General features: G+C 44.8%; 1 protein-coding gene across 1 annotated transcript in view; it reads right to left on the minus strand.

The window, feature by feature from the left end:
• The window catches only part of SNTB1 (syntrophin beta 1), a 126480-nt gene that overhangs the window by 10697 nt on the left and 92374 nt on the right, over positions 1-23409 (minus strand). Inside the window, exon 4 of the mRNA XM_063131125.1 lies at positions 7216-7355. Coding sequence (XP_062987195.1) covers positions 7216-7355 — 140 coding nt within the window. The remainder of the gene's footprint in view (positions 1-7215; positions 7356-23409) is intronic.

Below are 23409 nucleotides of genomic sequence, written 5' to 3' on the forward strand. Positions count from 1 at the left end.
GCAACGCGAAAGATATAAATGGGAAGATTTCAAGAAAACTTTTTGGCTGATAGTGCTACTCCCTATGACTTTCTGGAAACAACGAGCTGTTAGAAAAGAGACTCCACCTCGTTTTACAACATCTTTCCTCACAAGCTGATGCTTTTTTAAAAATAAAAGGCCAGAGAGGCAGCTGGGATCATGTTTCTGTAGCCACTCAAGGTAGTCAAACCAATTTAAAACTGTTTTGGGGTGGGGTGGGGTTTGGGGGGGATTCATAGCATATGAAAAATAGCTACAAACATTTGCGCATGAGTAGAACAGCATTAAAGAAAGTCGGAGCATTGATTACTCTGTGTAGGAGCTGTGTGTACTTTTTTAGCTGTTCAAGGAAACAGAGGCCATTTGAAGATCACTGAAGAATGGATTAGGGATGTGCTCCGCTCCGATTAGGAGCGTAGAAGCAGTAGCGGATTGGCCTGCTCCGCCTTACCCAGAGGCGGAGTAGGAGCGGACCGCGGACCCCCTAGAAGCAAGGCGAAGAGAAGCGCCCATTTTTCGGAGCTCCTAGTTCAGGCGGAGCGCTCCGGTCGCCATCTTGAAAACATTTCGCCATAGGATTGCATTGCGGCAAATAATCGCGCATAACTACGTTGTTTTTGAAGCTATCATTCTGAAAATTCTTGTGCACAGAGAGTCGTGGATGGGGGTCATTTTGAGACCACTCTCACCTCTCTGCATTGTCTGGGTCGCGTGCTATATTTTTGTGAAAATCGGGTCAACCGCGCGGCTCAAACGGCGTTTTCGGCTTTTCGCCCATAGGATTGCATTGAGGGAAAGAATCGGGGATAACTGGGGGGGGGTTTAAGCTATCATTCTGAAAATTCTTGTGCACAGAGAGTCATGGATGGGGGTCATTTTGAGACCACTCTCAACTTTCTGCATCGTACGGGTCGCGGGCTAGACGTTTCTAAAAAATCGGCGGGAAAAATACCTTTTTCAAAGGGCTGAGGGGCAGAGTCAGCTCCTGGTCATGATGATCCCAAAGTTGGAGGAGGGCATAGGCAAAACAGGTAACTTGGGATTCTGGGAAACTTCTCTTTCTTCATCTGAACGGGCTTTTCCCCGTGTTTTTTAACACAGTAGCCCCACCAAATGCACAAACACAACCTGAAATCATATACTAAGCCAAGAATAAGAGATAGAAACACAGCACTGCTCCCCACCCTAACCTTGGTGAACAACTGAATAGATGTGGTGCAAGGGGATGAGCTCCCCTAGGGCATCTCATCGTGGACGTGCCCCCACTCTCTCCTGCACTGGAAGGCCATTAGAGCCTTCCAAAGAGAGTAAAACGGTGGAGCAATGCCTATCATGAGTTGAAGTGAATGGTCACTTTTCAGTGGTGGAGCAATGCCTGTTATGAGTCAAAGTGAGCGTTTTACTTCTTCTCAGAGCTGTTGGTGGCTGTCAGTGTCTTGAACTGGCAGCTACTTCCCCCTCCCCCGGGCACGTCCCCCTATTGCTGGTAAAAGACAGATATAGCCTTTTTAAAAAAATTCTTCTTGCTGTTTATTGAGCAACACTGCTGCTTTTAATTCCACCCCTCCTTTGTTTATTGATTGATTTATTCCATTTTATATGCATTACTGGCTTATTCTTGGCTCACTTCCTTATGCCCCCAGAAATGCCAGCTGCATGCCTGCCTGCCTTCCCCCCTGCCCACCTCGCAGGGATGTTGGGTGTGGGGTGCCCGATTTTCAAAAATTCGCCAAAAATCAGGGGATGATGGGATTGCTTTGAAACTTGGCGTGCGTGTGTATATCCCCATGAGGTGTCATGGTGCCAAACATGAGGTTTCTAACTTGAACAGAAAAAAAGTTGTATAATTTTTTAGCTTTCAATGCAAGCCTATGGGGGGGGGGAAACGGAGCTCCGGATCCGGATCCGGAGCTCCGGGCGGAGCGGAGCGGAAGTGGGCGGAGCGGGGGCGGAACGGAGCGGCCCGATCCGGAAAATGGCGGATCTGCAAGTGAAGCGGAGCGGGGGGTCCGTGCACACCCCTAGAATGGATGTAGTACAGAGAACTAGTGGTTGAGAATAAAGGAGCTGATGATTGGGTACAGACCTCAGATTTCACCTGAAGGTTACTCAGCTGGAGAGGCTTTCCCAGGTAGAAGCATTTCCCCCAACAGGCTGAAATGTGCATTCTGGAACTAACACATGCCAGTAGAGGGCACAGGAGAGCTAAATGTTCATTTTATTTGGTGGGTATCCTAAGAAGAGACTTGTAGGCTGCGCATTCTTAAACTTGAAAGGGAAGGATGAATCATTCTCTTTCCAATCCATGTCACCCTTTCCTGTGGTTCACCTGCATTAATCTGCAATTTTAAAAAATCTGCACAAAAGTTTGCATTTCATAGAATCATAGAATAGCAGAGTTTGAAGGGGCCTGCAAGGCCATCGAGTCCAACCCCCTGCTCAATGCAGGAATCCACCCTAAGAGATCCTGGCCCTCCTCTGTGTGACAACCTTTTAAGTATTTGAAGAGTGCTATCATGAGCGAGGAGGAGCTGAGGAGCCTTATGACAAAGGTGAAAGAAGAAAGTGCAAAAGCTGGGTTGCAGCTAAACCTCCAAAAAACCAAGATTATGGCAACCAGCTTGATTGATAACGGGCAAATAGAGGGAGAAAACGTGGAGGCAGTGACAGACTTTGTATTTCTGGGCGCAAAGATTACTGCAGATGCTGACTGCAGCCAGGAAATCAGAAGACGTTGACTTCTTGGGAGGAGAGCAATGACAAATCTTGATAAAATAGTTAAGAGCAGAGACACCACATTGACAACAAAGGTCCACATAGTTCTATGGCTGCGAGAGCTGGACCATAAGGAAAGCTGAGCGAAGGAAGATAGATGCTTTTGAACTGTGGTGTTGGAGGAAAATTCTGAGAGTGCCTTGGACTGCAAGAAGATCAAACCAGTCCATACTCCAGGAAATAAAGCCAGACTGCTCACTTGAGGGAATGGTATTAAAGGCAAAACTGAAGTACTTTGGCCACATAATGAGAAGACAGGATACCCTGGAGAAGAGGCTGATGCTAGGGAAAGTGGAAGGCAAAAGGAAGAGGGGCCAACCAAGGGCAAGATGGATGGATGATATTCTGGAGGGGACAGACTTGACCTTGGGGGAGCTAGGGGTGGCGACAGCCGGCAGAAAGCTCTGGTGTGGGCTGGTCCATGAAGTCACGAAGAGTCGGAAGCGACTGAACGAATAAACAACAAATCATGTCTCCCCTCAAACTTCTCTTCTCCAGGCTAAACATGCCCAGTTGTTTCAGTCTCTCTTCATGGGGCTTTTTTTCCAGACCCCTGATCATCCTGGTTAAATACATCCTTTTAATATAATTTCTGTCAAAACTATTCATTTCTAGATTTGTCTCTCAAAAGACACATTTTGATTTTTTTTAAGAAATCACTGAGTGAAAACATTCAGGAATTGTAAAAACTGATGGATAACTTAAGTTCTAATCCACATCCTAGTCAGGGTAGTGCAGATCAGGTCAGTTCATATTTGAATCCTCAAAGACTGGAACTCCTCAAGCATCTCTACATGCAAAGGATTTGGAACATGGTTAGGAAACTGATGTGTTGCCTATCTTCATTTTGCCTGCATCCTGGAGTTTCCAACATTTTTACAAACATTTATGGTTCAAATTAAATGCATCTTTGCAATAAATGCAATTAGCATCAGCTGGACCACGGTGGAGTGGAAATTTAACCCTTTCCCTCTCCCCATTGGGGTCCTGAAGAAAAATGCTTGTTGTGATGCTGGCATTTGCTTTGATAGGGGGGTGGTGGTCCCCCATTGGCATCAATGGGGGATTTCTTCCCAATGTAAATAGCACCTCAAGAGTAGAAATTTTCCTCAGGCTTGGGGGAAAAGGAAAGGGTTAATTTCCCCCTCGATGCCTGCTATGACCCAAAAATGATCACCCACCCAGTTGTTGTTTGCATTTTTAATACCTGCCTGTTAAATGCAAGGACAAATTCTAAACAAACTTTTTAAGAAAATCAACAAACTTTTTGTAATAATAAAAACAGTGACAACTTCTGATCTACCAAGTCAAAGGCCACGTTTTGTGGCCTGATCAGTGACTAACAAGACTTTGTTTAGGTCCCAGGTAGGCAGCAAAACCAGGAGGTTTAGTGAACTCCAGAAAGCAGCCACGGAGCTGGTGGGCTGTGTTCAACTGGATGGGATAATGGGGGCTTTAGTTTATTGGCCGAGCACTTCAAACCCTAACAGGAGTAAGCATTCTTACACTTGCATTCACACACACACACACACACACACACACACACACACACACACACGCTGTCGCACATGACATGACATGTACAATGTGGGGCACATGCATTAAACTACTCTTTGCCTTATCCCTCACCCTTCTCTTTTCCTGCGATGCTCAAACTTTGAACTGTTCTGGAATTTCAAAATTTTCTGCACATCTACACACTGCTCAAGCTTTGGTTTAAAACTAAAATGAGCAAAATTGAACTGTAGATCTCTATTCATAAGCCCTACACTACCATATTCTTATATAACGTTGAATTTTAAATTATTTCTTGCTGCAAGCTACCCTGAGAACTCTGTTCTAGGGCAGCCTTTGGGTATTTCTAATAAAAGAAACAGACAAACTAATAAACAGATCGATAAATAAAGTGATATTTTTTTAAAGTATTAATATTATCTACATTTATTTTCACCAGTATGGCCAATCCAGTTGTTCTGTTTTGTTGATCTGCAAATCACTCCAGAGATCTATCAGTGCATCCCAATCTACCTTCTTACCTTCACTAGGAAAAAAAAAATCTTATCACAAGCATGCTTTTCCGAAGGAAATGGCTGGCAGAGGGAAGAGCATGAAAATGTCAAAAAGGAAGATCCAATATGAGGAAAGTTTCTGGAGGACTTGTCGATGCCCAGAGCCAGGCTGCTTCAGCAGTGCCAGCAGTCTTAATTCCAGAAAGTGAGCTGTAATAACATGTGGAATGCTCTCAAGCGGAACTACGTACACATCAAAATAACGTTACAGAATCAAGCACTAAAAGCACGGTTCCAAAAGCAACACTACCACCCAAAGAAAGCAAAGTTTATAGGCTTATATGAAGTGTTTTGAGAGAATAAATACAGATTTTTCTCTCTCTCCCTCTGTTACATGACACACACACACACACACACACACACACGATGTCAGGTTCTTTGCATGGATAAGGAAAATGCACACAGCAGGGAGTAGCAGGCTGAGTCTCTGCCACATGTTCAAATGCATATCTGCTTGTATGTGATAAGGAGCGCTTTTTCATGAAGACATTCAACTCTTCATAGAATCATAGAATAGCAGAGTTGGAAGGGGCCTACAAGGCCATCGAGTCCAACCCTCTGCTCAATGCAGGAATCCACCCTAAAGCATCCCCGACAGATGCTTGTCCAGCTGCCTCTTGAAGGCCTCTAGTGTGGGAGAATCCAGCAAGACAATTTTTATGTTCTCAGATGAAGATACATCCCAGTGAAACCAATGGGGCACATGGTGCAATCTTATACTCACTTACCCAGGAGTAACTGCCAATGAACTCAATCTTACTTTAGAGTACACATATATAGGATTGTGCTGTTAAATATTCAGTAAAAAAAACAACTAAGTCCTATTGATGTCAATGGGAATTAAACACACTCAGTACTGTGAAGGCTGTACCCAAAGATAGATGACTGCCGGGTGAAATTCCACACCCAGGAATATTTAATTCTGCAAGTTTGCTGTGAGCAAATGTATGCAAATTAAACAAATGGCATAGTTCTGGGATCCCCAATGCAGTACCCGCAGGGCCCTCCAATAGTACCCACAAAGTTCTACACCCCCTGTTCCCCTCAAAAACTTGAAAAATGTTAGGGTACTCTTTATTCTCTCCCTTTCTAGACTCTAGCCTTGCTCTTTCTCTCCCCTCTCACCCTTTGCCTTGCTATTTATCCGCCCCTCTCTATCAGCTTCTAGACTCAGTACTTCTCTCCCCCACCCCCTGCCCCTCCTTAGCTCACTTTTGACTAGCCAGGCCCTCATGGCAGCCATTATGTGACTAGCCACATCTTCTGTGGGATCTATTTTGTGGTGGCAGCACTTTCTCAAATTCCCAAATGTCCCCACGGATCCAAAAGTGGGTACGCCTGACATAAATGTTACTTGATTCCTCTTTCCCCAACAACGCCCCACCCACTTAACATCACATGATGAGGAGGATCCAGAAGAGGGCCTCAGATGAAGAACCACAGTGATGAAATTAGATGTCCTTGCACACATCACATCCATCTAGCCCAGCATTCTGTTCACACCCAAGCAGGACATGAGTGAAACAGCACCACTCAGCTCAAGTTGATAGTTGCCCTGAGACTGCAGAGCTGGAGGGAAGCCAACTCTGGCCTCATCCGTTGGTCAGAGAGGACCAAAGGCCACTGTGAGGCTGCCTTAAAGGTAGAACATTGTCAACATTATCATTCTTATTTGCATTTATATCCCAATTTTCTCCTCCAAGGGAACCCAAGGCGGCGTACATAATCCTCTTCATTTTATCCTCACAACAACAACCCTGTGAGGTAGGTTGGGTTGAGAGTCCGTGACTGTCCCAAAGTCACCCAGTGAGCTTCCATGGCTGAGTGGGGACTAGAACTCGGATCTCCCGACTCCCAGTCCAACACTTTAGCCACTACACCACACTGGCTCATCAGGACGAAAGGGAGACCAACCTCACCCTGTACATCAGCCAAATAAGGAACAGCTGCAAGGAGCTTGCTTCACCCTTATTATTATTTTATTTATTATTATTTATATAGCACCATCAATGTACATGGTGCTATATAAGGGTACATGTACCCTTCCCTTCCAGAAAGAACACCTAGAAACAACTTTGAAACTAAGAACTAGTGTTTGAGTTTGTTTGTTTTCTCCTCCCTCCGAATTCCTTTTCCTTTTGTGTCGTGCCTTTTCGACTATAATCCTGAAGGCAGGGATTCTCTTATTATTAATCTTTGTAAACTTCTCTGCTCTTTTCCGACTTAAGAGCAGGATAAAAATGCTTTAAATAAAGAAATAATAATAAATATATTATTTCTTTTTAAAAAAATCCAAAACGAAAAAGAAAAAAAAAAAAAAGGAAAAGAAAGGTAAAAAAAAGGAAGGTACCTGGTAGCCAGCAGAGGATAGGAATGAAGAGGACTAAACCACGCTTCCTTGATTCGTGGCATGCTGTCATACATCAAGAGATCCTTCTCCGTCAGTACAACAAGCGCTGCCTTCCAATGCTTGTCGTTCTCTCCCAGGACCTGGGGAAAAACAGAACAAGGAAAGATATGAGGAAATTGCAGCTGCCAGTCAGAAGCAAGAACGTGCTTCTGGGAAGGCAACCGGTTTAAGTGAGAAGGGCTATTTCAATGACTAAACCCCTGTTTAGAAAACAAATTCATTTATTGGCAAGCTCAATTCGTCAGCAACCATTCAAGCTATGGGAATTTAAACAAAGTGCTTTTCGGTTTATAAAGGGTATACTTCCTAAGAGGTACCCTATTTCTTTGATTCTAAGATGCACTCCCCCCCCCATAAACACCTCTAAAAACGGGCTGCGTCTTAGAATCGCGGCTGTGTCTTAGGTTTTTTTTTCCTGTTGGTGGTACTGAAATTAGTGTGTACCTTACAATCGATAGTGACTTACAATCGAACAAATACAGTAGTTGTATTTCTGGGGGAAATGTGTGTGTGTGTATAATATTTCAATGTATCCACAGACCAACTATAAAGAGAAACACACAGAGAGAGACAAACACAGACACAATTTGGCTGTTTGAAAGAAAAGAGTCTATGACACATGGTGCGAAATATTTTGATTATGTATTATTTTTAATCTCTTTGCCATTCGATGATTGATTGCATCCAAACTTCTTTCTTTCTTTCTTTCTTTCTTTCTTTCTTTCTTTCTTTCTTTCTTTCTTTCTAAACTTGTTTCAAGCCCAGGAGATAGTTGTCAAATTCTAAATACGAAACTAATGGAGTTCTTATTGGCTGAAGTAAAGGAAGCTGCAATGCAGAAATACATAACACAAATCTACATTTCTCCACCCCTCTCCCAGCTACATTTATAATCACCCAAACTCACTGAAAGCAAGGTAATTTCCAGTGCTGAAGTTGATTAGCACAGACAGCCGTAAACACAGGATGTTGGCACTTTCAACACAGCAGGAAATTGGGCTGCGTTATACCTTTGACCCTGATAGCAATGAAGGAGGCAATACTCGAGAATTATTTCAAGAGGAAAACGAAAAGAAATGAGCTGCTGCGTTTTCATTTCTAATCTCTTCCTGATCCCAATATGCTTGACAATGCCGGCTTGTGCCGCTATCAGATCTGGGCGTTAGCCAAGGCATCCCAAATCCCCCACAGGGCACAATATGAACTGCTGTACATACCTAACAAAAACAAGCAATGCAAATAGGGACGGCAGGGGACGGGAGCTCACGCAGCTTCGGCTGTGGGGCCATTTCTGTGCTAGGAGCCTGAACGCTGAGGGAGACATCAAGAGGAGCGGGAGATAAAGCGTGGCGTCCTTTTGTCTTGAGCTGTAGAGCAAGTGGCGTTGAGGCCCTGAGGCAGTTGCTGGAGATGGTCCCAGGCTGGTAATTCCAGTGGGGCATGAGGACGTCAAGTCCCTGCCTTGTCACACTTGTGCTGACTGAACTAGAAAAGGCCTATCGTGCCAACTGGAGGAGGAAAGAGCAAAAGAGGTCGGAGCAGAGGCCTTGGGGACGTTCTCCACCTGGAGATGCAAAGGGTGTTGGGTGGGGTTGAGATAAGGACATGGTGAACCTGGGGGGTTGAGCAGGAAAGACGGAGCAGCCGCAGCAGGATGAGGAAAAGAACTGCAGCAAGGATGATTGAAAGAAAATGAGCTTTCTCATTAAATGAAGCACGAGGAGGAAGAATATTTCAAAACGACTTCTGGGCTAAAAACCTCAACATTTGGTGGACATTTAAGACCCCATCACGCATGGCAGGGCTGGTCCTACCATGAAGTGAGCGGATGCGAGCACAGCAGGCGGCGGAGTCTGGGAAGAGTGGCGCTCTCCCTCTCCAAAGGGTCTGCCGCTTCTTTTGGACCTGCCGGCTGCCTGCATGGCGGGCCAGCTGGCTTGCCCATGCAGGCAGCCGGCAGGACCAAGAAGCAGCTACTCGCTCACTCCTTTGTGCAGAGCCCCCTCTCTCTCCACACTCTTCCTCTCCACACCGCTCAACCCAGCAGGCCCCACCGGCCTGGCTGCTGGCCATCTTTCTTTTCTTTCCACATGTACATGCGCTCGCCTCCCCAACAGGCTGCCTGTAAGGTGTTTCCACCTTCAGGAGCTGCGCGGCCCCTGCACGAGGTCGGGCAAAGTCTCATGAGAGGTCCTGGAAGTTCCCTGTCATTGCATGTCTTCTCTGGTCTGGCCCTCAACACCCATGCATTTAGCATAAACATCTGCATAGGTGAAGTTTGAGCATAGATTTACAACTCTTGTTGAGGTCTATGCGCATAGGCTTCACTTATGCAAGCATCCACGCTAAACACATGGAGGTTAAGGAGAGAGCCAAGGAGGCAAGTGACCTTGCAGGTGAGGACAATGCCAAGGCCCCAATTTCCTTTGTCCATGTGGAGCACCTTCCCACATTGGATGTGTGAAGGGGGCTCCAGTATATCACAGAAACCCAACTTATTGCAGGTGATTCCAAGACATATTTGGGCGTTGGCACAGTTTCTAGGGGGCACTGCCCAGGCCTGTTGGACCACACTGTCCTGTTTCAACCGAGGTCTGTTTCTATAGATATGAAGTGTTTCTTTTGTGGGGGGTGGGGTGAGATGGGGTGGGGTGGTAATGCAAGCATTTGGTCCCCCATCTATAGGCTGCAGTGCAATAATCATGAAACAGACTTGCCACCCCATCTGCTGCTGAGCAGAACTAGGCCTAAGGGTGTGACCTAAGGCACACCTATCTCTTGCCTGATAAACTTCAATAAGCTTCCCTGAACACCGCTGAATGAGAGATTGTTAACGGGGATTGGTCAATATGAAAACATTACATGAGTGCTTTGTTGTCTGCACTGGCTTCCAGTCTATTTCTTGGCCTATTTCAAAGTGCTGCTATTAACCTTCAAAGCCCAGAGAGCCTCATGTGTCACCTACACTGTGGTCTTTTGGGCACCAGGTGAAAACATTTTCCCAGCCATTTTTGTTCTTTAGTTGTTTTTAAATCTATCATCTATCTGTCTTATTACATTGCTACTGTTTTTTCTTTAGTTTTATACTATAGTGTGTATGGTTTTAATTGTGAATCTCCCACAGTGCTTTGGCTTTGGGCAGTATAGAAATGTAATAAATAAATAAATAAATAAATAATAGAGATGTAAAATTTACTATTATCGTTGTTGTTGTTAATAATATTCCTCCACCCCCTGCCTTTTTGGGAGATCTTCTAGAGACAGGATTCCTCTGCTACTTGGCATATGAGAGATGACAAGGCTGCCCCAAAACTGACATGTACATTCCTATTAAATTTAAAGTGCAATCGTATGCAGCTCTACTCAGAAGTAAGGCCCATTGAGTTCAATGTCACTTACTCCTAGGTAAGTGTGTATAGGATTGTCGCCTTAGGGCTGGGGCATGCTGGAAATTATAGGATTTTTTCCCCTGTCTAAACAAGCATAAGACTGCGCCCTTAATGCATTATCAGAGACAAACATCCATCCTTCCATTATTTGAAAAGTAATGACAGACAACTCTTGATGTTTAGCAGAAATCTATGTAATGCACTAGGTGTTTTACAAAAATCATTTCCTACCTGACATTTATGTGGAGTTCTTAAAATTCAATATGCACACCACAGACAGATCGAGTGAAGTGCAGTATTATTTCCTCCAGATTACTGAACGATGGAAGATTGTTAAGGTTGTCAATCACTAAACCGGAATCCTATTAAGAAATTACATGCTATCTGCAATGGAAACTTGAAAGTTTGATGCTTTTAACTTGTATTTCCATACTTCAGGGTGTTATCCATATTTTTTGTTACGCTGTTCCATGTCCTGAAAGACCATAACCCTGTTACATGTGGATCATCTGAAGAACACAGGTAGATGCCTTATACAGAGTCAGACCATTTGTCCAGCTAGCTCAGTACTGATTGGTAGTGGTTTTCCAGTGTTTCAGACAGGGTTTTCTCCTATCTCTACCTGGAGATGCTGGGAACTGAACATGGGACCATCTCCATGCAAAGCAGGTGTTCTAACACTGAGCTATTTACAAACTATGTTCAGAGCAGGGCAACGAGGATGATCAGGGGTCTGGAAACAAAGCCCTGTGAGGAGAGACTGAAAGAACTGGGCAAGTATTCTTCAAATACTTGAAAGGCTGTCACACAGAGGAGGGCCAGGATCTCTTCTCGAGCATCCCAGTGTGCAGGACATGGAATAATGGGCTCAAGTTACAGGAAGCCAGATTTCGGCTGGACAGCAGGAAAAACTTCCTGACTGTTAGAGCAGTATGACAATGCAATCAATGACTTAGGGAGGTCATGGGCTCTCCCACACTAGAGGCATTCAAGAGGCAGCCGGACAGCCATCTGTCAGGCATGCTTTAAGGTGGATTCCTGCATTGAGCAAGGGGTTGGACTCGATGGCCCCTTCCAACGCTACTATTCTATTTTCCTTCCTGAGCACAAAGGAGGTGAGCTTGAAAAAAGTTCCCCTCTGGCAAGTAAATATCAACTGAACTTGGCCTTCTCCTTTGTCCTTATAGTTGTGGGCAGACAGGTAAGGGAAAATCAGAAGGGAAGAGTGATCTGTCTCAGGCCCCACAGTTTGACCATCAAAGCTCCCTTCTCTCTTCTGCCTCCCATTGAATGTGCGTATTCTCTCCTGGTTCACAGTAACTTTAGCTTGATGTTACATCTGAATCAAGCAAACTATGGTAAGTATAACCAATAGTTTTGGAAACCCGGTTTAAACGATATGCCCAGTTCAGACATAACTCACAGCCATCACAAACAATAGTTTAGCAGTGTCATCTGAACAGGCCATAACCTTCCCCCCGCTTTTTTTTTCATTCCCCCTTACAATAACAACAACGCATAGCAAGCATTCATAGCATTTTACATTCACTGGGTTAGATCCAGGATCTGCCTTCTGAGAGAGAAAGGGCTCTATTCGCGCAAGATCCTTCCACACAATTTTGGCTTTGGCTTAATTATGTTGGAAAGTCTGCTGCAACTTACAGCCTTATATAGATCAATCCTGATAAGATGGAAGCTCTGTGGATTGGTGGTTCCCGAGTCTGGGAATTGGGTAAGCAATCTGTTCTGGATGGGGTTGCACTCCCTCTGAAGAAGCAGGTGCGTAGCTTGGGAGTACTCCTAGATCCCTCTTTGTCACTAGAGGCCCAGGTGGACTCCATGGCCCGGAGTACTTGGGGTTAGTTTTGGCTGATCCACCAGCTACGGCTTTTCTTGGACAGGGATAACCTAGCCACAGAAGTGCACACACTCATAACTTCCCAATTAGACTACTGCAACACACTCTACATGGGGCTGCCCTTGAAGATGACTTGGAAGTTGCAGCTAGTGCAAAATGCAGCAGCAACACTGCTAACTGCTTTATATTGGGGAGACCATGTAACACTGGTCTTAAAGGAATTGCACTGGCTGGCTATACACTTCCGGTCAGAATTCAAAGTGTTGGTGATGACATTTAAAGCCCTAAATGGCTTGGGACCTCGATACTTGAGGGAGCGTCTCTCCCTATACATGGCTGCCCGAGACTTGAGATCTTTTGGAGAAGCTCTCCTCTGAGTCCCACCAGTGTGACACATACACTATGGTGGGACGTGGGAGAGGGCTTTCTCTGTTGTGGCACCCCGGCTGTGGAATGCCCTCCCCTTGGAGGCCCGACTGGCGCCAGCATTGGCTTCATTTCTGTGCCAAGTTAAGACATGGCTTTTTAACAAAGCCTTTGAGGGCTAAATTCACCAAGCCTGGACATAGTTTTAACTGTTTCAATTGGTTTTACTGTTTTTAAATTCTATACTGGTTTTAGCTTATTAATGGTTTAATTTGTCTTTAGCTGTGTATATTTATTGTTTTATATTGTTTGTATGATTTTACCTGTACGCCGCCCTGAGATCCTTGTGGTATAGGGCAGGATACAATTATTTTAATAAATAAATAAATAAATATAGAGAAATGTAATACATTTTTCCGCTTTGTTTTTATGGTATGGGACCTCTGGATCTTGATAAGGCTTAGGACCTCAGTCCATCTTAATCAAGCCCTGCCCTTACCCCTTTCAGCAGGGCCTCCTAACACTCTGTGCAGCATTTTCATGGGGCTGGAGAAGCTACCATGGAAAGGAGGGGGCGTGGAAGTCCACGTCTGCCACTGCAGTTGAACCAGTGTAAATCTGGATCCAACCCTTTATCTCACTCTTTCTGGAACACACTAGCCTTCATAATAAACAAGCATGCTCTTCCATCTCAACCCTACCAATTAAAATGTCTTCCCAAAGCTTCAGTTGATTAATCTACCAATTAAATAGAGCAGCACTAATCCCCATATTTGTAAAGTTAAATATATACATATACACATACTTTAAAAAAAGTAAAACTGCTGGGATGGGCAGAGCGTTTCCTTCTCCTTTACTTGTGTTTAGATCTCTGAGTCAGATCTTCTTTTGGAGCCAACTTGCTGGTCACGAGTCATTTGAGGTAACAGGTGCATAACAATTATCAGATGGCATTTGGTTCCTACTTTAAATATTTGGGGGATTGTTCATTCCTCTGGATATGATCCCAAACCGCATCCCAGGCCCGCTGATTACTCTAGTAAATATTCAGGCAGCAGTAAAATGTGCTTTTGAATGGTCTAAGGAGGAACTCATGCTAGGTGCTTTTCTGGGCTAAATGAAAAAGGCTGTGTGTAACCAAATGTCAAATGGATGGGGTGGGGAACCAAGGTAGAAAGCATCCTCCTGTAAAGATAAGCCGGCCGTAACCTATGTCTGTTTTGGCTGCAATGGTTAAACATGTCATTCTGGAAAAAACTGCCGGAAGCTGAATGGTCTCCTTTGGATGGACTCTTCAAATACTTAAAAGGTTGTCACACAGAGGAGGGCCAGGATCTCTTCTCGGACCTCCCAGAGTGCAGGACACGGAATAACTGGCTCAAGTTACAGGAAGTCAGATTCCAACTGGACATCAGGAAAAACTTCCTGACTGTTAGAGCAGTACGACAATGGAATCAGTTACCTAGGGAGGTTGTGGGCTCTCCCACACTAGAGGCATTCAAGAGGCAGCTGGACAACCATCTGTCACGGATGCTTTAGGGTGGATTCCTGCATTGAGCAGGGGGTTGGACTTGATGGCCTTGTAGGCCCCTTCCAACTCTGCTATTCTATGATTCTATGATTCTATGAAATAAATGAAATAAGGATCCCAGAGGGACAGACTGATCCACAAACCTTTTAAGCCACTATGCTTACATCTAAGCTCAGCTTGCTCCTATTAAAGTCAATGGGGCTATTCAGACAACACGCTAAGCCATGGTCAGGCTGCTAACCCTTTTGCAACAAATGGCTAGTGAGCATGTTTAAACTGTGTTTATGCAGCCACCGTGGTTAGGAATGGTTCACAAGACACACTAAGCCATAATGTTTAGTTCAAAATGTTTAAACACTGTGGGTCTGTGTGCCATCTGAACAAGGTCAATGAAAGTGCATTGGGTAGTATCCAGTTGCTGGCAATACACCAGCATTAAATGCATCATACCATTTGGAATGACCATTACCACAGCAGGTAGCTAGCACAACCCAGGAAACTACCTGAAACTACAGCTTCCAGAATGGGACAAGCCAGTGGAACTCCCTTCCACAAGTTCCACTGACTTGTCCTGTTACAAAAGTTGTAGTTTTGGCTTGTTTCTGGTTGTGCTGGTTGCCGTTTCTGCTAGTGCACTGGCAGTGTTGCATACTGCCCTTCGTCTTAAAACCAAACAACTCGAATTTATTGAATGGCGGAAATTCTTGACAGCTTCGCAAGCCATGAAGTTGGAATAGTGACCCTCAACAAATAATGCCCCTGGGTAAATCTTCAGACTTGGTTCATGCTCAGCCATCCACTGGGATTCCCCTTTTCACATTAATTAAAGAATTTGCCAAAGAAGTTTATTTCTGGCCTCATTCACAATTGGCAGTGTACTCTTAATTGTGCAACAGTCTAGGCAGAAGATTCTAGAAGGGGATAACATTTCCCAACCTCCAATCTCTCTCCTGGCATCATTAAGAAACATATTCAGGGCAGGACCATAGGTGTGTGTGCATGTGTGCCAATTGTAACTTTTTGCTTTGTGTGTGTGATGTTTAAGGCCAAGTGCTGACAATTGTCCTCTGCTGTAATCAGCCTTATTCCCGCTTCATTTTTTCCATGTTCAAGTTTCTCTAGCTTTTTCTTCATGAGGCCAAGATCTTCCTGGGGGCTGCTTAACATGCTCCTTCAAAGACTTCTTTCACTGCTCCTTGCTTCTCTGTTCCTAAAATATATTTGAGCCATTGAAATGCCTTTGCTTCATCTTGCCCCCATTATGCTCGCTGCTCATAGGTCCGGCGTTATTTCTTCATCTGCCCTCCTTTCAAAGGTTTCATGGGGAGAGATCATAACTCAGCCATGTCAAAGGGCTCAGGTTCAAACCTCTGAGTGAAGGATGTCAGAGACTGAGAAAGACCTCTGGATGAGCTCCATTTCAAAGGATTCTGAACTGGGCAAGGCACCGTTTTCCTTCTCTTACTGATGGGTGCTTTCATGCTGCCTGCTTTGCTTGTCTCCTCCAAGTCCCTGTGTCCCACTTTCTGGCTTTGTGCCCATGTGAGTCTATGAAAATAGCTTAGGAAAGCTTAGCTAGAGAGCTTCCTATTACATCCATTTGTTACTGCAGGCTTTTCAGTTTTAGTTCCTGTTTCGAGAAGCCACATTCTTTGGTCCTTATCAGTCACTGTGGGCAGCACAGGCACAGTGGCCTGGAACGGCATTTGGCACGCCGGCATTGTGCTTATTCTAACCTTTGCGTGTCTGACATTCTGCTGCCGTCAGATTGTTTCAGCCCAGCCTCGTGGCTCCTTCCCTGTGTGGTTAAGCACACAGTGTTTGTTTCCTTTCCTAATCCTTAAATCGAGGTAAATGTCAGAGAGGAGGACGTTGTTGTGTGCGCCGGGATTCTAGCCTGGATCTTGTTGTGCGGTGGTGAGCCAGCTGACGTCTGGAGGTTTCTACGTGGGGATCAGTCATCTTTTTATTAGAGGATGTCTGGATTTACAAGCTAAAAGATAGGCGGTGAAGCAATGTTATCTCATTTTCTGGAAACGGGGGCTGCATGCATAGGGGAGTGAGGCAGGGAGGAATGACAACGATAAGGATCCAGGTCTGGAAGGGGAGACTCCAAAGACTGAGAGTGGGACAGGCCCTATCTCACCTTGTATATGGCATCGGTGGCTGGCCCAGTCTTCCTCTGCTGCTTGCAGCCTCCAATTGTAAATCCTCAATGATGGGGGTACGTCACCAAGCCTGGGGGTCCTCTGAGGACATTTGCTGTGTTTGTCATTGGCATGTCCAGCCACTCTTCTAGCACAGTGGGCTTAGGCATGCAAGCACGCGTCGCTGCATTTAATGGTTCCCCGAGCACAAGATTATACACCAAGCGAAGCACAGAAAGAATAGTACACTATGGATAAGTAGGGTTGTAAGATGGTTTGGAAGGATCAGAATGTTGGTAGGTGCGAGAGTTTGTTTGGTACAGGGTCTATGGTTGGTTCCCGGAGATCCTCCTCTGGGCAGTGGTGGTGCGTCCTCTGAGTGTTTCCGAAGCATGCAAATTCTCAGCTATCTCACGTCTTCAAGAGGGCTCAACATCTGCCCGAACTTCAGGCCAAGCCAGATCGTGCAGCTTTTTAGCAAGCAATTTTTCTCCTTCTCCTTTCAGTCAGAGTCATTGGCCTACTTCCGACATAATGCTAAACCGTAGTTTCGTATAGAATCATAGAATCATAGAATAGCAGAGTTGGAAGGGGCCTATAAGGCCATCGAGTCCAACCCCCTGCTCAATGCAGGAATCCACCCTAAAGCATTCCTGACAGATGGTTGTCCAGCTGCCTCTTGAAGGCCTCTAGTGTGGGAGAGCCCACAACCTCCCTAGGTAACTGATTCCATTGTCGTACTGCAATAACAGTCAGGAAGTTTTTCCTGATGTCCAGTTGGAATCTGGCTTCCTATAACTTGAGCCAGTTATTCCGTGTCCTGCACTCTGGGAGGATCGAGAAGAGATCCTGGCCCTCCTCTGTGTGACAACCTTTTAAGTATTTGAAGAGTGCTATCATGTCTCCCCTCATTATTAAATGAGTAAGCAGTAGCGTGGCTTGGGCTGGCACACTATCCCCCTCCCTTCTCGCTATGTTCAAACTGGGGGAGGAGGGCGGAAGAGACACTGGTTGCTTTAAATTACTGTTTGTTCAAACCAGCCAAGAGGCTCAAACTGTGGTTTAAGATCCTGGCTTGTTAACAAATCAGAGTTTAAACTAACCAGAGCTCACCCCAGTTTGGATGTAAGTGGAAATCCTAGTTAGTTTAAAAGTGGGAAGAGATGCCTTCAATCTTCTTCAGCTAAAGGGGGCGGGCAGATTCCTGCCTGTGAAATGAGAGCTTTGAAATATATCAAAATTATGCCTACTCAAGTCATTTGTAACCTTTGCTTCTATACCCAAGCACGAGTCAACATAATTTGTCTGTGCTGATTAGTTTCCCCTTTGGATCCAACTCTTCTTTTCTCCGATCAGGGCTAGAATTACACTAGTGCTTTTTATTGATATTGAACTGCACTGATAACCTTGGTGGCACATGACACATTCTGTGTGCCGCGTTTCTAGCATGATTTCCCATTTTTTATTCCGTATTATCCAAAATGCTGCAACAGATGTCATTGTGTGTGCTACGTGAGGGATAGAGCGTCACCACAATTGGATTGCATTGTAGCGTCATGATACAAGGTTTAGATCTGGCCCTGGAGACTGAGATCCAATTCATGTTTGGTTTGAGGCATGCTTGCTTCTCTCCTGGGGGCAGCTCTCATATTGTGTTGGTATGCATAAATGTCCTGTATTCTGTGGGCTGTCTGAGAGCGTCATCAGACAAGCACTCAAATAAGGGCCTCCACTGAAGTTGTTGAGGAGGTAACCTTAAATTATCCTTGTCTCTTGATATTGCAATTATTATGAGTTTGCACATGCAAAGAAGCCCAAAGCTTTCAGTGTGTGTGGAGGAGAGAGAACTTAAAAAAATATCTAGGAATTCCATGGTTGTGTGCTACACTCAGCTTGAAGTCAAACATTAGCCAATGGAAAATATATGCACCATCTCCATTGGCGGTAAAGCCAATGAAGATAATGCTGACCTACGACTTAGTATTGCATGTGGGAGACTCAGGGTTCCCCCATTCCTCCAACATGGTTGCAAGGAGGAGATCAGAAGCTTTCACTTCCGTCTTCAACTAGTTGCAATTATTCGCTATACCTGGATCCTGATAAACTGTGAAAAGTGTTAACCACAGTTAGCAAAACAAACCAACTTCAAACATGGTTTCTGATATTGGCTTGTTTCAATAAGCTATTGTTTAAATCAGTGGTCTTCAACTGCTCCAGACCTGAGACCCACCTCGGATTCTCAACCTGCAACCACTTTCACAATTTCTCCATGCCTAACATGGTGGCAACAGCTTTGCCACAATCCATGTGGACCGATCTCACAATCTATTTTTGGGTTGTGACCCACCAGCTGAAGACCACTGGTAAACTACCCACAGCTTGGCTTGGTTTGTACATAACAATGAATTGTAGTTCATTTTTAAACCAGGAAGCAGATGGTTCCAATCTTCTTGTAGTGGCTATGCCAGAGGAGGAGAGGGAGAGCTTGAGCACAAAGCTATCCAATCCTGTCCCCAAACTATGGCTTAACATCACGTCTGGATGCAGCTATTGTCTTACTATATCTAACATTCAAGTTCTCCTTCCTATTTCACAGCCGATAAATTCCCTCTATGATGTAATCATCTAAAAAAAAAAGTCATAAGAGAACAAGGGACAGAAAATGGCTTGTTTTCTCTCCCTTGATTACACTGCACAAGCAGTAAACCTGCGTGCTGCATCACTATTTCAATGGCCCACTTCAATTAACGTGCCAGTGTGGTGTGTCTTTCTTTCTTTCTTCTTTAAAGCCCTCAGGTGATCTTGCAAAGTGCTTTGCATCTAAACCACCTGAGGTCTGAAGTTAATGTGCACACCATACAGCCCATTAGCTGCACATTACTGTCCAAGCCGAAAATAATAATATTTTCCCCGTATATGATTGATCCAACAACACATTTAGTCTTGGGACTCATTCTCAAATGAGAGTTTGTCAAAAGAAAAGAAAAGAAAAGAAAAAGCAAAGGTCAGCACCTTGGCAGAATGTGTGTGTGGGGTTTTTTTTTGCTCTGCATATTGAAAGCTTTTGCTTTTCAAACTAATCACCCGGGGGACGTAAGAATGACAAGTAATACAGAGCCTCATTAAAAATTGAGAAAAGAGATACAGGGGGGAGGGAAAGAGGCTCTGTTGTTATCAATTCCTTTATTTTTTTCTTATCTTCATTCAAGTACATTTCATGTGAAAACTAGTGAACAGACCAGGATTTACATGGGGGCTGTCTAAGCGTTTGGAAAGCCCCGGGGTGGGGGTGGGTGGGTGGCGGCGTGATGTCAATTATGCAACGCCACTGCAATCGCGCACCCACCCCGAGGCTTTCCGCCAAAGCTGCGGAGAATAAAAGACAGGGACTTACCCAAGAAAGCCCCAAAACTTTGCTCCAGAATCGCAATGGAGGCATGGCCAGGCAGTGCCTGGTGCAAGGCGACCTCGATTCGCCTTCCACCAGGAAGGGGGGGGATCCGGTGCCTGGAGGGCCACCTAGAAACCCCGTGCTCCTTCCTCGGCCTCAGGATGACCTGATGCCACCCTAGAGTAGAGAAAGTGTGGGGTTGAGGAGTGAGGCGGCGCCAACCCGGCACTGTGAAGACCCCCCCCCCCCGCTGGATTGGAATAGCGCTTAATTTGGTAAAGTGAAGCCTTCAAGCAAATGTACACAGCTGTCAGATTGGCCACAGTGTGCCTGCCTCATCTGAGTGAAGGCACGCCCACGGGTATGGCCCCTACCATGGTGTACTCCCATAGTCCCCTTATTTATTTATTATGTTTTATACTGCCTGATAGCCGAGGCTCTCTGGACAGTGCACAATTAAAACCATTTTTTAAAAGCATACAATAAATTTAAAACTTTAAAAGCTAAGAGAGCAATATAAAATCAGATAAATTACAGTCCAGGGAAAGGCTGTGTGAAGAGGCACATTTTTAGGAGGCGTTTCAAAGCGATTACATTTCCGCCTCCCGAACCGCACCAGGGAGGGTTTTCCAGAGGGGGTCTGGCCACTCCATTCTCCTGAGGCAGGATGTCCCCACAGCAGGGGAGACGGGGCAACCTTATGACTGTGTCCCTTGGCCTACTAATCTCCTGTAGCTTTGAACTGCATGCAAAGGTATGTGCTGGTTAGGGGAAATTGCGTTAGTGGCTGAAGATATTACTGCAGGTTTCAGAAACGTAGGCACTTTGAAAGTAGTTAACATGAATTAATGTCTTTTAAAACCAAAACCAAAATAAACCTGAGGTTCACATATTTGGGGTCCCCTTAGTATGCATGCCATGTTTCAGGTTTCTAGTTTTCATGGTGTTGATGGACAGACAGACAACCTCTTTTATTGTTATAGATCAGTGGTTCCCAAACTTTTTCAGGTAACCGCCCCCTTGGTTCCACAAACTCATTACAGCAGCTAAAACTGCAGGAGCCCTGCCTTCTTTTGTACCTGAAAAACAACACATCCCTGCTGAAATGTGGATTCACATACTTTTTTCAGTCTGTGTGTTGCTTGCCCAACACCTTAATATATTTTAAAATGAGTTTATGATGATGTATTTATTTATTAACATTTGTGTACCCCCTCATTTGCTGAAAACCCATCAAGGCAATTTGCTATGTTCTAGGCTTTATGGAGCAACTGTCAATAAGTTAGTCCAGTTTGTAACCATTATTGACGTGACCTTTAATATGTATATTTTTACCAGTTCATAATTGCTAACATTTCTGCCATGGCTTGAAATCCTGCTGTAAAAGAGGCTAACACTAGCCACAGCAAAGGGCCACTATCCAGCAAAGCTACAAGACGCAGCGCTCTCTCTTTCTCTCCCTCTCCACTATCATAATAAAGACCCAGTAGGAAATGGGTTTAAAAGGAACGAATCCTTGCAATCCACCAGGGCAGGATTTCTTTGAATTATTATTATTATTTATTTATATAGCACCATCAGTGTACATGGTGCTGTACAGAGTAAAACAATAAAATAGCAAAACCCTTCCACATAGGCTTACATTCTAATAAAATCACAATAAATCAATAAGAAGGGGAAGAGAATGCACCAAACAAGCACAGGGTAGAGTAAAACTAACAGTATAAAAGTCAGATCAAGATCAAGTTTTAAAAGCTTTAGAAAAAAGAAAAGTTTTTAGCTGAGCTTTAAAGACTGCGATTGAACTTGTAGTTCGCAAATGTTCTGGAAGAGCGTTCCAGGCATAAGGAGCAGCAGAATAAAATGGACGATGCCGAGCAAGGGAAGTAGAGACCCTTGGGCAGGTACGAAACATGGCATCAGAAGAGCGAAGAGCACTCCGCCAGGTTTTCCTTTTGGAATCATGAAAGCTAGAAACAGAGCAGAATCCAAGGGGGCTCTTCTTCCCACACTGATCATAAGAACATAAGAAGTGTCATGCTGGATCAGACCGAGGGTCCATCTAGTCCAGCACTCTGTTCACACAATGACCAACCAGCCATCGGCCAGGGATGAACGAGCAGGACAGGGTGCAACAGCACCCTCCCACCCATGTTCCCCAGCAACTTGTGCACACAGGCTTACCGCCTCGAACACTGGAGATAGCACACAACCATCAGGGCTAGTAGCCATTGATAGCCTTCGCCTCCAGGAATTTATCCAACCCTCTTTTAAAGCCATCCAAATTGGTGGTCATCACCACATCCTGTGGTAGTGAGTTCCATCATTTAACTATGTGCTGTGTGAAGAAGTACTTCCTTTTATTTGTCCTGGATCTCCCACCAATCAGCTTCAAGGGATGACCCCAGGTTCTAGCATTCTGAGAGAGGGAGAAAAATGTCTCCCTATCCACATTCTCCATACTATGCATAATTATGTACACCTCTATCCTGTTCCATCCCATCAATTTCATTGAGCAAGTGTCCATCATCCTTTGTGCAGCAGCAATTTAGCTCTTCCAGGGCAACCCGAAAGTGCTTGTTTCTGGAAGGAGGCAAGTCAGTGGAGCTCACATAAGGGAGTGCCGCTGACCTATCTCCTTCCAGAAACAAGCGTTTCTACTCATTTGGGGGCTTCCCCTAAGTGCTAAATCTCTCTTGCATCAACAGAATTGGTGGGACCTACCACTTTCAGAAGGGAATCAACAGGGCAGAAAATAATCGGAAGGCGCATAAGCACCCTGTTAGATTCTGCCCATAGTAGTATTTTAAAAAAAAAAATCAGGCCTTTAAAGCCCTTTAAAAAAAGACTGTCAAAGATGATAGCTGTAGCAATAAATAATGGGAAAACCCCACTCTAGTTTGTTTGTGACGAAGAATTTCTGACATTCTGTGCTCAATACCATTTTAACAGCATTGACCTCCAAGAAGATCTGAATGGCACAAGTCACTTGAACTTGGAGTTGAACTACAAACACGAGATGCATGCCACACAAAGGGCAACACCTCCCTCCTCCGAACCAAAGTGTGAAAGCATCACACTTTGGCATCAGCTTTCAATTCTGGGTCCTGTCCAAGTTCCATACCTCTCAAAGCCCTAAATAGGCAAAGAGCTCCATGGCCGCAGGGACCAGCTTTCTCATGCTAAGCTGCTAATCAAGAACACCGAGTCCGCAGACCCAGGGCAGTAAGAACAGCTGAGATACCTTGAAGTTTCAACGGGATCATTGCTATTTATACCACCACCTCCGACTGCAAACCCTGAACAGTCTCATCAGGATATTTTAAAAAAATGCATGCTACCCTGACTATTAATGCAACAACAATGCATCAGAACGGATGCCAAGCACCAGGGCCATTTTGCAAATATTAATCCAGCAGAGTCTTATTCTTTCTTATGGGGAGTTCAGTATT

The sequence above is a fragment of the Elgaria multicarinata genome, chromosome 7 (assembly GCF_023053635.1).
Source record: "Elgaria multicarinata webbii isolate HBS135686 ecotype San Diego chromosome 7, rElgMul1.1.pri, whole genome shotgun sequence".
Classification (NCBI taxonomy): Eukaryota; Metazoa; Chordata; class Lepidosauria; order Squamata; family Anguidae; genus Elgaria; species Elgaria multicarinata.